This window comes from Gymnogyps californianus, chromosome 3 (assembly GCF_018139145.2).
Source record: "Gymnogyps californianus isolate 813 chromosome 3, ASM1813914v2, whole genome shotgun sequence".
Classification (NCBI taxonomy): domain Eukaryota; kingdom Metazoa; phylum Chordata; class Aves; order Accipitriformes; family Cathartidae; genus Gymnogyps; species Gymnogyps californianus.
Window position 1 is genome coordinate 33,271,110 of NC_059473.1, and position 14,011 is coordinate 33,285,120.

The 14,011-nt window shown below is 34.0% G+C and overlaps 1 protein-coding gene across 1 annotated transcript in view; it reads left to right on the plus strand.

Annotated features, from left to right (window-relative positions):
• Nucleotides 1-14,011, plus strand: part of KIF6 (kinesin family member 6) — a 177,722-nt gene that overhangs the window by 8,179 nt on the left and 155,532 nt on the right. The window contains exon 4 of the mRNA XM_050893845.1: nt 10,789-10,936. Coding sequence (XP_050749802.1) covers nt 10,789-10,936 — 148 coding nt within the window. The remainder of the gene's footprint in view (nt 1-10,788; nt 10,937-14,011) is intronic.

Sequence of the window (14,011 nt, forward strand, 5' to 3'; positions counted from 1 at the left end):
TACAATTATGAGGCAATAAAAAGTGAAATGCTTCATTAATGTTTCATCTCAAACGACTGTTAGTTGCTCATGTTTATTTTGACTTAAATTGCACAGTTTGGAATTGTTCAAGAAGGCTGCTTATTATAGGTTACAGTTTGATAGCTTTGATTCAGAGTATCTTTGTGTCACTTACCTTCTGCAGCGCTTACGGTGGAATTCTAAATATATTTAGAGATTTTAGTTAAAATGAGAAATTGTATTACACCTTATTTTTTTAGGAAAGCCCTTTTGAAATTTCTAAGAAAACTTGCTGGCACTAAGCTCTCAAAAACACAGTTACATGCACATTTGGAAATTGGTGTTGTTTTTGAAGGATGAGGCATTACCAAATTAGATTTGTTCCATAAATCTGGCAAAGGCATAAAGAAAAAATGTCATACTGAGATACTTTGTTTATTTTAATTAAAAGAAACTTTAATCTGAGCTCCAAGTGATAGAAGATACCTAAATACTGGGTCTCTGTAAAGACAAATCCTCCCTGAAAACTTGTTTTCCAGATCCTGCAAATGAAGTTCTTCCTTCTTTTTTTCTTAAATATCATGTCTGGGAGCTGGTTTTGCCAGGACTGTGTTGATTTTTTTTTTTTAATAAAATAACTATGAATTGAGGTTTTCTGAGATAGAAAGAAGGAAAGTGAGGGACATTGGTAAAATATTTCAGGTCAGCAAGAACTGAGATGAGGAGATCGGTGTTTTCTGCTTTTTTCATTAGTCTAGTATTTTAATAGTTATTGAATATTTGTTCCAACCACATGCCTTTATGTTACCAGACATTTAAAATGAAGATGTCAGAACTCAAGTTAAAATAATACTATGAAGCTGAAATAAACTAACAAAATCAAACTGATTAATTTTTAAAGCTGAAATTTGTTTCTTGTTCCCAGGATTTTCTCTTATCTACATATAAACACTCATAGAATTTAGTCTTTACTTAACAAAGCCTTTTTTTTTCCATTTAAACATTTAGACATGTTTTATTTATTCATGTTATAAACTTAGTAAAAACCTTTCACTTTGAACTTTTTCATTTTAAAACAAAACAATAATAAAAATTACAGATGGCTTAAATGCATCTATTTAAATGATCTTTTTAATCCTTTTGAAGACTGAGAATTATGTCTTGCAATAGGAATTAAGTGTCAGAACAAGCAAATCTTTTTGCTTAGACTTCATATTCATCGTTGCTGTGATGGCTTTTGGTGTTCTGGATAGGCTTCATTTACCAATCGCTGTGACAAGATTTCCACATTGTCTGTAATACCTGCCAATGTCAAAAACTTGAGAATAAGGTTGTTACTATTCCTATGTCTTTTTCGTAATGAAGTTTGGAGTAACACAAAAGGAATCAGGGCATTCTGACTTCCCTGAGGAAGACTGTCATATTGGTGGTTATAAAACTGATGCATTGAGACTAGCCTGAAGTAGAGCAGAGTTTGTAGCAGTTTGTGGCACGTTTTCAGGGAATGATAAAGACTGTTTACTTTTTCCTTCTTCTGCTGATGATTCTATGTGAATTATGCCTACTGCCAACAAATTAGAGTAATTAGGTCAGAAGGGATGTCTGTAGGTCATGTGGTCCAACCTCCTGAGCAAGCAGGTCTAGCTTCAAGGTTAGATCAGATTGCTCGGGCCCTTGTCCAGTAGAGCTTTGAAAATGTCCGAAGATGGGGATCCCACAACCTGTCTGGGCACCTGTTCCAGGGCTTAACTACTCTCACTGTGAATAACATTTTCCTTATACCCTCTTGGAATTTACCCTCTTGCAACTTGTGAACACTGCCTCTTGTCCTACCACTGTCAGCCTCTGAAAAGAGTTTGAGTCCATCTCTATAATGATCCATTGCATAATGGAAGGTGGTAATTAGGTACATGTATAGCTTTCTCTTCTCCAGGTTGATAGAAAACAGCTCCCTTGGCTTCCCCTTGTATGTGATTTGCTCCAGCCCAAACTACCTTGGTTCTGTCAGGCTCACTCCAGTTTCTTTATAGCATCCTTCTTCTACTGGGGAGTCCAAAACTGGACACAGAACTCAAGGGGTAGAGTATGTTTTAATTTTTTGCAAATTTTGATGGTAACTGTTCTGTTTGATTCAGCAAAACCGGTGTAGCAGCAGAGGAAGCGGAGTTCTTTGTTATACTTAGGCACAAGCCTCCCTGAAGTGTCATTAACAATGAGCACAGAAACAAATGAAAAGTTGTGTGTCCATACACTTTAAATAAAACAAATGATCTTCACTGGAAATTAAAACAAAATGTAGTCAGAAAAGCCAACCACAATAAAACAACCTCAGTCTGCTTTCAACCTCTGTCTACTGTCACTGGGCTTTATACCACTATTTATGTTGTCTCAGATATTCAAGGACAAAGTACTGAATGATATTTTAAACTGTGGTAACTACCCATAAATTGTCTAGCTCTCACTTGAGGAATTTCTCACTTGAGGAATGTTAAGCAGTTGTAAACATATCTATCAATTTAAGTGGAATTGCTTGCATAAGTTATACTTCTGTATCACACCCTATATTTAGGAATTAGACATCTTTCAGGCATGAGGCAAGTCAGTTGAGTGACTGAAAATGCCAGTACGTAACTCTGGAACAGCCATTTATTTAAATAGGGATCTAAAACGAATTTTTAAATGAAAAGTTAATTTCTCACTGTGAATGTTTTTAAGTTGCCACTAATTATGAGTAAGTTAGAAAGTGCGAGTTAACTGATAACCGAGTAAGAAAATTTGAGGGGGAAAGAACCACATGGCATTGCTCTCCTTCAACTACATTAACATATGAGTCCATACTAGAAAGAATTGTCCTATGCCTGATAATTGGTACAAAGTTGTACTGACAGCTTTTGCTTAGCAAGATTGTAAGGGAAGAGGCATGGTCTTTCTAATGTAACCAAAAAACCAATAATCCACTGGAGCCTTGAGCCTAGTCTTGTTTTCCCCCAATTGTATTAGAGAGTCTAATAAAAGATGCTACCTCTTTCTAAATACCTGTTTTTTCTTATACTTTTAGACCATCATAGTTGCAACTACAGTGTTACAGCATTTGTTTATTCTTCCTCAGTGTTACTGGCTAAGTCCTTACATGTAATGACCATTTCTTATTAACAATTTTTTTTCTCTGGACTCTGATGATTTTTTTTTTTTTTTTATTACTGTCTTACCACTGATAAGGGAACTTTTAAAATATTGAACCCTTGCTATTTTAATCAATGATTGGGGTTTTTTTTATCAGTTTCTCAAAGTCCAAAGGGCAGAAGAGAAAGCATGTTTTAATTTATTTTTCATAAAGCCGAAACTTATTTTATTGAGCAAGCATCATTACATAAGCTTTTGTATAAACAGTACTTGAGTTATTAAGGAGTTTTAAGGTAGTGCTGAAAGTGGAATAATTAAGGAATATTTACTTCAGCTTGCTGCTTTTTTTGTTAAGTCTCTTCTCCAAAACAAGAGAGGTATTAAAATTAAGAGTATTCCAAGTTACTTGGAAAAAATAATTTGTAGAATGTATATTGGGAGTTCAAGAAGTACTTTTGATACATGCGAATATGTTTAAATACTGTAATGTGTTTAAGCATTTACACCAGCAAAAAATCTGCGTCAATTTGTCCCACGCTTTGGATCCCACCTAAAACTCAGTGAGATTATTAGAAAGGTGGTCACTGACTTGAATAAGCTTTGGATCATGGTCTTACTTAATGATACTTTGCAGGTGGAGAACTCTTTCTCAGTGTGTTTTCTAAACCTCTGCTGGTTATTTTAATATTCTGCTTAGAAAAATACTGAAAGTATTGCAATTTCTGTCTCAAAGATTGTCATTGTGGGAGATTTCTTCATAGTCTGTGTCATAGCTTGGAGGTAAAACTTGAAAATTTTTGGTTTATCCCATCACATCATGCTAAATTATGTTGCTGTCATAATATATGGTTAGGTTTATATAGCACTGTGATCAAATTAATCTCCTTAGTCAGTTGTGTGCACAAACCACCTCTCACTTGGAAAAGGTGTGCTTTCAGTTCTATGCAATGTAGAGGACATATTCAGTACTTTCTTTAGGTTTAAAAAATGTTGCCGATTAGCTTTGTAAGGTCAAGCACAAGCTGTTGTGTTTCTAAAAACCAGCAGTAATTCTTCAGTTCTTAACCAGAAAAGAAGCACTCAGTTCTTTGAATAAAATGTAAGAACAGATCTAACTTTTTTCTATATTAAAATCATCTTGAAGTGGGCATATAATTAGAGGAGAAATTATACTGCAGAATAAAAGGATAAAGAAGATTTAGGACTGTAATAAAACAATATTTATTCATAGATTAGTAGTTTGTCTGCAATTAATGTTATTTCATTAAAATTTATATTAGCTGTTGTTACCGTTTTCTTGTTGGTTTATGAATATTTCCTTCTTTTTTTTTTCTTTTTTTTTTTCCTCTGTCTTATTCTGACTTCCACCAAGGGAAACCTTTGTTGTATAATTTTAGGTTTTTTAATGATACCAACTTTACTAAACAGTGCTGCTTATTACATAAATACTTGTTGATGAATTCAGAATACTTAGCAGGTAATCATGATGTTTCCTCACCAATATTTTGCTTTAAATTGACTTTTCTTACAGTGATTAAAAATAACAAGACTAAAATTTATCATCCAACACAACTTACATACAGCGAACATATGTAAACACAGACGTACGCGTTTCAATTTCAAATTAATATATCCAGCAAACATTACAATTTTGTCGTTATATACGGCTTTGTGATATGTGAGTCTTCATATGGTTTGACCAGATGTATTTTCACTGAAACACAAAAATAGATATACAATTTATACAATATATTTACAATTTATTTTTGTATACATTTACCAAATATTGACACATTTATTAATTATGCTACAAAATCTGAGAAATCCTAATATTCTGGCATCATGATTTAAATCTAAAATATTAAGATTCAATTTGTTTAGTTCTTCTGATTCATTTGAATTTGCAGAGTTTGAGCTTTTTCAACCTTTCTTGGCAGTCATGAAACCGAGATCTCTTACATGTTAAGAACAAGATATGAAGACAGCTCAGTGTATTAAATGAGATTGAAATATGATTGTTTGCAGAACTACTATATGTCTGTGTTTTCCCAGAAATGTTATCTTTTTCTGGAAATCTTATCTTCACAGAATTTGAGGTCTTGGGCAATTTTTTGAGCCTTCTTTACATGCAGAAATTCAGGCCAATGACACTTGTCCATATTCAATGGATCTTGTTGTTCACAGGTATGAAGTCTAGCATGTCGGACTTACTGCTTATGCACACAACAACTTAGGTTTTTCCTTTACACATTTAAGTTGGTCCATATTTTCCAGATAGGAACATGGCATACCTGGTTGTAAAGCAATAGAAGCAAAGCTGAAACAACAAATTATTTGTTAGAAACTGACTTTTTTTATATCTATTTTTTCTGTATTTGCTTGGTTTAAAGCTAACCCTAAATATTTTTTGTAGGTAAAATTGATAGGCATTTTACTATGTAAAGATTGCTTTATGTGGCTTGTGATGAATAGCACTTTCTCTTCTTTTTATAAAAGCTCAGTCTACCACAAAGTGTTACAAATGAGTGCCTGTGTGTTTTAGTGTGTAAGGAAAATGAACTCTCCGAATTTCCTAACACAGTGAAACAAATGTACAGATTTGGACAAGTTTTAGTCATGGTATTTTAAAAACTTATTTTTCTCTGTAGTAGGCTTTGTAGTTCTGAGCTTGGTATTATTAAAAAAAGAAGGCCCTCCAGGAACTCTGACAATCATAACAGGAGTAACTTTGCTAAAATATACCGGAGACAGATTTCTCCAGCAACATTTTAGCTAATCTGTCTGGAAGTAGTCCATGAACTTCTGAACAGGGAGCTATACAACACTGCATAATTTCATGAAAGATCTTTTCAGCAAAGCCTCTCCTTGGATTATGTGTCTTTGATGTGTTTTGTTTGAAGTAGGAAAGAGACAATTTACAATGATGTGTCTCCTTAACCATGCCAAAGCTCAGCTTCCTGGGAGAAAAAAAAAATGCAAAGTTCTGGACATTCTGATAACACTGAGGGGACATGACTGAAAATATCCTTTTAGTGTATGATTTTTATGTATGCATATTTTAAAGTCTTCACAAGACTACTATCAATAACTATGTCAACCTGTGTACTTTCAAATACTAAGTTTAACAAAGGTTTGGGATTTTTGTTCAGAGAATCTGAAGAGCAAAGATGCAGACTTCGCCTGGGTGAACTGACATCTTGCAAAGTGGATTTTGCAGAATAGGCAGAAAAGAGCTGCTGATTCTCTACTGCCTTTCCCAGTAGAGAATCAGTTCCACTGCTGTTGGGGACAGCTTTAATTTGCAAATGAGAATCTTCAATGATCCTTTTGGTGGACGCTGTTTAGAAAATACACTCTCTTCTTGTCATCTCATAATTGGTGTTGCCAACTTTTATAGGTACCTGTTGCAATTACATTTTGTGATGAAAGGGAGAATGTGTATATTTTCTGCTCACTGTACCAACTCTTAGCATCTGAGAGACCCTTCACTTTGTCAAGGGTAACTCTGCAATGTAATTTGTTACATTATATATATATTATATATATTGTTACCATTTCAGTGTAAAACTCCTTGGGACAATGAACTAAAATTAGATTGATAAAGTTTGGTATTTATTTTTGACTTGAAGTTCTTAGAAGTGGTAAAAGAGCAAAGTATATCTTTAGCCAGTATTTGCTATGATAATAGTTTTTCCACAAGCCTCCTTGCTAAAACATCCTGTATTCCCATTGATTCCAAGAGAAGTTCCTTAAAAGAAGTGTGAAATAGTAACATTAGGCATGGATTTTATATGACTTAATCCATGTAGACTTTATCACTACAGACCTTCAAAATTGACATTGACTGATATTCAGAATATTATACCCAGATTGGTGGTTACACATCTTCAGTTTTGAAATTTGTTCTTTCATGAACATATATGTGTACACATAAGCTTTAGTTCTGTTTAGTTCATAAGTTTACTTCTGTGTGAACAAGCTGATACAGTACAGACTTTTCCTTTTCAGTGTGTCTTCCCATCTACTCTTTCAGGAGGTGAGATCATAGTCTTCAGCTTGCTTCTAAGCCAAAGGAGCTCCATCCGTCCTGCTTGAACTCCTAGTCCCTTGTCTTTTATAAAGATGGTTTTCTTCTTAGACTGAGAAAGGGAATTTATTCTCCCTCCTGTCTTCGCAGGGTTGCGCTTCACTCTTAGAAGGCTTTGCCAGCAGTTTCACTGATACTATTGGTAGTCATCTTTCCTTACAGGCTTCCTTAGCACCTCAAGCAGGCTTTTCTTAAATTGCCTTCGTTGTTAGTTTTAATACACTCTGAATGAAAGAAATGAGTGCTGTAAATATGGGCAGGATGCAATTATATATAATTATACACACATATATAAAAAAGAAGATTGACTTTCATCTTGGATTTTAAAGTGGAACTCAACTGCAGAATCATAACCAGCACTTTCATAGTGCATCTATGCAATGCAATATTAATATTACCTATAATTACATTGGACTGTGAGAATACCTTATTGACATTGATATGGTCACATTTTCTGAACTTTCAATGTTTTCTGGAAAACTGTTCAGATGCACTGCAATAAATATAAGAAATATATGAATCAAATAACACAAAGAAAACTCACTGACTTTTGTAGCTGTTCTGACAGCGTATGGTATGTGACATTTTATCCTATGTTTACATGTGTGGTGAACCTAATCAACAGCTTTTTGTGAAGTATAGGGACCTCAAGTTAATATTTTGCAGCCACACCTTTACCACTTTTTTAGACACATTGCAAAACACTTTTCTGCAGGAGCCATGTCACTGTCATTGAAAATATATACCTTTAACAACTTTAAAGAAGAGAAGGAGTAAGAAAACTTAACAACCCAAAATGCTAGATCTAGAAGAGCCAAAAAGCAGAGATGTAAAAACAGAAGAGCAACTATTGGGTCAGACCAAAGTTCCATCTAGCCCAGTATGTTCTCTCTCACAGGGACTAACAGTCAATACTCAGGGGAAAAAAAAAAAACAGTGTAAGCAGGTAGACCTGCTTCCCCCAAGTTTTCTGTTAACCTCTAGTCGTTTGTAGTTCAGGGACTTTCTGATTTCTCTGTGTTTAGTAGCCCTGAGAGAATTTGTTTTTCATGAGTTAGTCCAGTCTCTGCTGAAGCCTATGTGAATTTTTAGCATCCAAAACATCCCATTGCAAGGAGTTTCACAGCTTGACTACATTTTGCATGAAGAATCAATTCCCCTTGCTTGTTTTGAATCTGCTATCTCTGAGCTTCTTTTGATACCCACTACCTTCTGACAACTCATTACTGTCTTCAGCATTCAGATTCTGTGACAGCAGGCACTAGAAATTCCTCAGATAGATGAATGAGGTGTTTTATAATAATAATTGTTTTGATTTTTAACATCTGGAATCTAAAGTCTATATATACTCTGTCTTTGGGTGTTTTGGTCTTTGGGAGCAGATGTTCACTGTAGTTCCTTTCAACATGTTTCTGTTTTTGTCTCTGACATCCTACTGTAATGGATTAAAATAAGCAATTTGGCAACTACTCAGGCCTTTAAATAAACTTTAATAAGTTGGAGAACCATTGCATCTCTTGTGGCGCCAGACCAGCAGCTATCGATACATGGTTCTTTTCCTCTTATGCAAGCATTGTTTGCCTCCTTTTTATTTTTTAAAATCTTAGTTTATCACTTTTTCAATAAACAAAATGCACAAGAATAATTTTAGCTTTTCTTTTTCTTTAGCAAAATTAGTAGGTCCTTAAGCATAGTAAATCAAATCCAAAGTAGATTTTGCTTCTGATAAGTTATATCAAGAAAATAATTCTTTCTTGATTACTTTATTTGTTTTCAAATACTTTCTTCATATCTTTTGTCAGGAGATACTGGAGTTGTGGTAAAACAATTTTGGGATGGATGAATCCAGGAAATGTTTTGTAATTGACAGCTGCTGAAAGGAAAGAAAAAAGCTTGACAGTCTAATCTGATTTCTTTATCATATATCCTGTCAACCATACACTCTCATGAGTTCTGATTTGATTGGCCATCTGAATGTTACAGTCAGTAACTGATTTCATCACTATTTAATTTGTGATTCTAATAATTTTTGATAATTTTATTCAGTTTTTGTTTGCTTTTACAGACAAGTGAAAATTCAAAATAATTATGTCCTCCATCATTTTTACCTCATTGTTTATGGCCGGTCAGTGTGAAGCGTAAAATCTTAGAGCACTTAAAATGTTTTTCAAGTTCAGGGCAGTTCACAATAATTAACAAGAAATGGAATTAGAAATGTGGAAATAGCTTTTTAGTATTTTTGTCTTTTGAAACAGAGCTGTACAAGGGAAATGCGTGATAGTCAACTGTGAGTATCAATAGAAATTTTAAACACTGGATACCCTTGGATATCAAGGGAAAAATGAAATGTTGTATTTATGTTTCAGACATCAGCCCATCAAAGGGGTCTCACTTGAGAAAAATATGTCTCTGTCTTCATAAATAGTGCAAGAAATTTTGCCATATATTAATAATAAGAAAAATATGCTATATTTGCATGTAAAAAGCATTCCTTCAAATTGTACTGACTTATCAGTAGTGGAATCTAGATCACCATAATTTAGGGCACTGCTTTTTGTTCGTTGCATTAAAAGCCCTCTCCATTAGAACAAAATCAGGACCAAAAATCTCGAAATACATTGAGTCACAACTTGAAAATTCCGTTTAGTCAGCCATGGCTCCTGAGCTGTATGTCAGCTGCAGCTGAGTCCCACATTTCCTCCATGGTGTGCAGCTGTTCCACTGTCATTAAGCTTATCTACTGTTTGGTGGCAGTCAGGTGGAAGTTAACGGTGAGAGTGTGGTGAATTAGAGAAAGATATTTGAACTAGACTTTTGTTAGGCACTTCTGCAGGTAGAAGTAAGAGGTGTGAAAAAAGATGATTGAGTCTGAGTGTCCTTTCAACCTATGCCACTGCATAGCTACTATTGCTGTTCCACAGAAGCTTCTTGTACAGACACAGTTCTAACAGAAAAGTTTGCTTTTACCAATGTAGTTTTGTGTGTTTTCATAGTAAATGAAGATTTTACTACAGTGATATAATCACAGGTTCTCCTGCATACCCTTATCCAAGCTAGTAGTCATCTGACAGTTTAGTATAGTAGTGTTCTCAGAATAAAAAAAGACCCCTGGTATAACTGTATCCTTACGTGAGTTTCTAACCACGATATAGTCTTCTCTGTTTGCAATTAATGAAGTCATATGTGAAATATTTCTAGATTCTTTAGCTGTAATGTATCAATGGTCACAATTCCTGACATCTACGGTCTTTTAAGAGACTAAATATCATCCTTGCAAAAAATCATCAGCAAAGAAAAAAGTGTACAAACGTAATGTAAGTAGTAATAAATGTGATCAGCTAATGATGATATTGAATAATGGGGTAAGTCAAGGCATCAACAAGTCCTTCAGTTCTGGATAGTTTAAATTCCATTGAATCTAGAATACATTATCTTGAAGTGTATTCTTGTATTACTGAAGACAGCTGCTATGTAATTAAGAATTACTGTTAATTATATTTTGGTTCTATACAAAGTTGATCATGGAAAATATGTTATGCCTGATATATTAATTATTTCTCCATTTTTTTATTCTATAGTGTTTTGGCAGGATATAACGGTACTATCTTTGCGTATGGTCAGACGGGCAGTGGCAAAACTTTTACCATCACAGGAGGAGCAGAACGTTACAGTGATCGAGGCATCATTCCCAGGACTCTATCTTATATTTTTGATCAATTGCAGAAGGTATGGGAAATTGTTTTCTGTTTATTTTTAATATCTGGTTTACAAATACTTAACTATATTGCAAAAGGCTGTTTTTATAATAGTGTTAGAGGAAGCCCTAAAATTAATACTGAAGAAAATATCTAACTTGACATGATACCTTATGCAAGAATAAATTGGTAACAGTTTTGGTTACCTGGTTTGTTGCAGTAGACTGAAAATAATGGACATCATTGGAGGGGTTTTTTGTAGTTTTAAAAACCATGCTATTTTTAGTTGGTGCAACGTACATTCAGATCACATAATTGGTTCTCCTTGTCTTAACACTTATATTAGCTCCAGTCTGGTTTTGTATTGTATGCATTGCATCGCACACATCTTGTACAAAAATTGCTCTGATTCCTATGTAAACCAACAATGTTGTATAAAAGATGGAGCATTACTTTCACTCTTCATAAGTTACCTGATTTCTTTGTGCTTGACTGATGCTCAAAAAAACCCCAAACAACCCGTAAACTAGCAAAATGAATATTAAGCATTTTTAAATATTCAGCTGTTTATTTTACCTGATACCTTTATTTTACCTAATGTTACTTATTAGCCAGAATGTATTATAGAATGATGATGCTAAATACATCTAATCATGATGAAAAGCAATTTTTAAAGTCAGTAAATGCAAATCCTTTAAGTATTTGAAAGATAATAGATATCCATATGCATTTTCCTTCTCTACTGTTTTCCTTTTAACTCCAATTATGCACTTGTATGGAATGGGTTTATGTGTATATGATATTAGTAATAAAAGTGATTCACTGAATATAGTTAGATAGAAACATTGTTAGGCACATTTCTTAACATAATTACACGTGTATAACATATGAAAAGGTAAAGATGTAAATAGTAAAATGTCACAAATGTTTATTATTATTATTATTATTGCTGTTATTAATTATTCCTAATGCATTCTTTCCAAAATGAAGAAAAAAGAAAAAAAAAAAATCCTTTGGTCTGTTTTTAAAACAGTGTCAGTACCTAAACACTAGTTAACAGTGACTAGAAAAACACTTTCAAAGGTAGTAAACTGTATTCTGAAAACCAGTTTTGCATGTGCTTTACATCTGAAACTTCTAGTGGAGAAATAGTCACTACACCCGTATAAATGTTGATTTGCCTTCACCAAAAATTTGGGCAGTAGTAAATACTGCCTAATATGATTTCTCAGTCTCTTCCCTTTTTCCTCATCTTATGGTATTTCTGAGTCTTACAGTTCTGTCCCAGTTATTTCTTAATGTTTGTCTGTTCATTTTTTAAATACTGCACTGAAGATTTTCCTGCCACTGACAGCTCGATGCAACTGCTGTTTGAATACTGAATTTGACATCCTAGCTTATAGGGCAAAACACATCACTCCAGTGTGGTAACTGAGCTAAACCAGAGCTATAAACTTACTTTTTAGGTGATTCCAGTGATGTAAAAATGAATGGTACATTTCAACAATTCTAGCTGTGCCCTGCAGAAGTAGGGAGGGAAACAATACAAAGTCTTAAAGTAGTTTTGTGATTAGAAAAAGAAAAATACCTTTCAGAAATCATAAGTATAATTGTTACACTTACAAATTAATCAAGCTGATTTACAGATCATTGTACCCCACTGAATTTGAAGTCTTTTACTCTTTTACTTTGAGTCAAAAAAAAATGCAATGTTTCTTCCTATGCAAAAAAAAGCCATCATGCCTGGCAGAACGAGAATCGGCAGAATTTGGGAAAAGAAGAAAACTGACTGCAATGTAATTGTATGGTGGTTCTGGATCTACTGTGCCCCCAAAAAAGACACTCAAAACTTAATTTGGCAGCTTACTTTTTTATGTACAGAAAACATGGCATCAATTCAGTTTTACAGAAGGTAATAGTGACATTTAAAATACTACAAGTACACTGCAATGTCTCAACATCTAAGAGCAATGATAGAAACAGAATAAATAATACAAATTTTAAAAAAAACCCAACTTTAAAAGTCTTACCACACCTGAAATATTCCTTATTATCTCCTTACATTAGTTTTTCTAATAAGTAAATGACAATTGTCAACTGAAATGCTTCAGAAACTCAAATAAGATGCCAGCAACAAAATTTCTCATTGAATAGAGAAGTTAATTTTAAGTTAGTCATTCCGAATCTTAAGTCTTCTGACTGACCTGCAGCCTACAGGTTGGAAAGAAAGCTTAAGTAACATATCCTGTTTTTTGCCACATGTAAGGGGACTGTGAGAAACAACAATAACTAGCTGATGATATAATGATTGGCATTCCAGGTATAAGAACTTTTTTCTAAAGGAGGATGTGAGGGGATGTGTGTATATGTGTTAGGTTATAACCAAAATATTGTAGAATTATTTCAATTTGACATTTGTATGCAATGAAATGAGTGAATAAGTGAAAGGGTGTGCCAGACTAAGCACACTGATGATTGTTCATTATGTTTACGAGAAATTTCATTTTCTTTTAGTATCTGTAATACTGATATGAGTGAACACAGACAATCATTCTGGTGCTTTCCTAACTATAGGAGCCAAAAGGGAAGAGAGGAGTCTGGGGTAATATATGTTTTGTCTCTTCATTTACTCCACCAGACCTACGACTCATTTAAGATTAATCTTCACATTTTAACAAAGCTATTTAATTAAACAAATTTAAATATTATTTGATGTTAACATCAATCGTTACGTTGTACCTTTATACTCTGTCATTCATCTAATACAGGGTACCAATTCTTACTCATAAGGGTATATGTCTCAGTCACATGAACATGCCCTGTCTGAGTAAGGGTTAACAGTATTAAGTAATTAGCTTGGCTCTTTCAAAGTATGGCTTTGGCAGGTAAATGTACACAGCATATTGCAGGTGCACAAAAGCTTGCTCTTGTGGGAATGGAAATGAGAAAAAAACCACCACCTGATCATGTTGCCTTAGACCTTTTGCTGCACTCACACGACCCCGTGGAGGACTTTTGCCGTGGAAAGTGAACAGGTTGATCTTGCAATTGCCAGCAGCATACAGTGTCAACACACCAACACTCATTTCTAGTGCTAATTATGTAA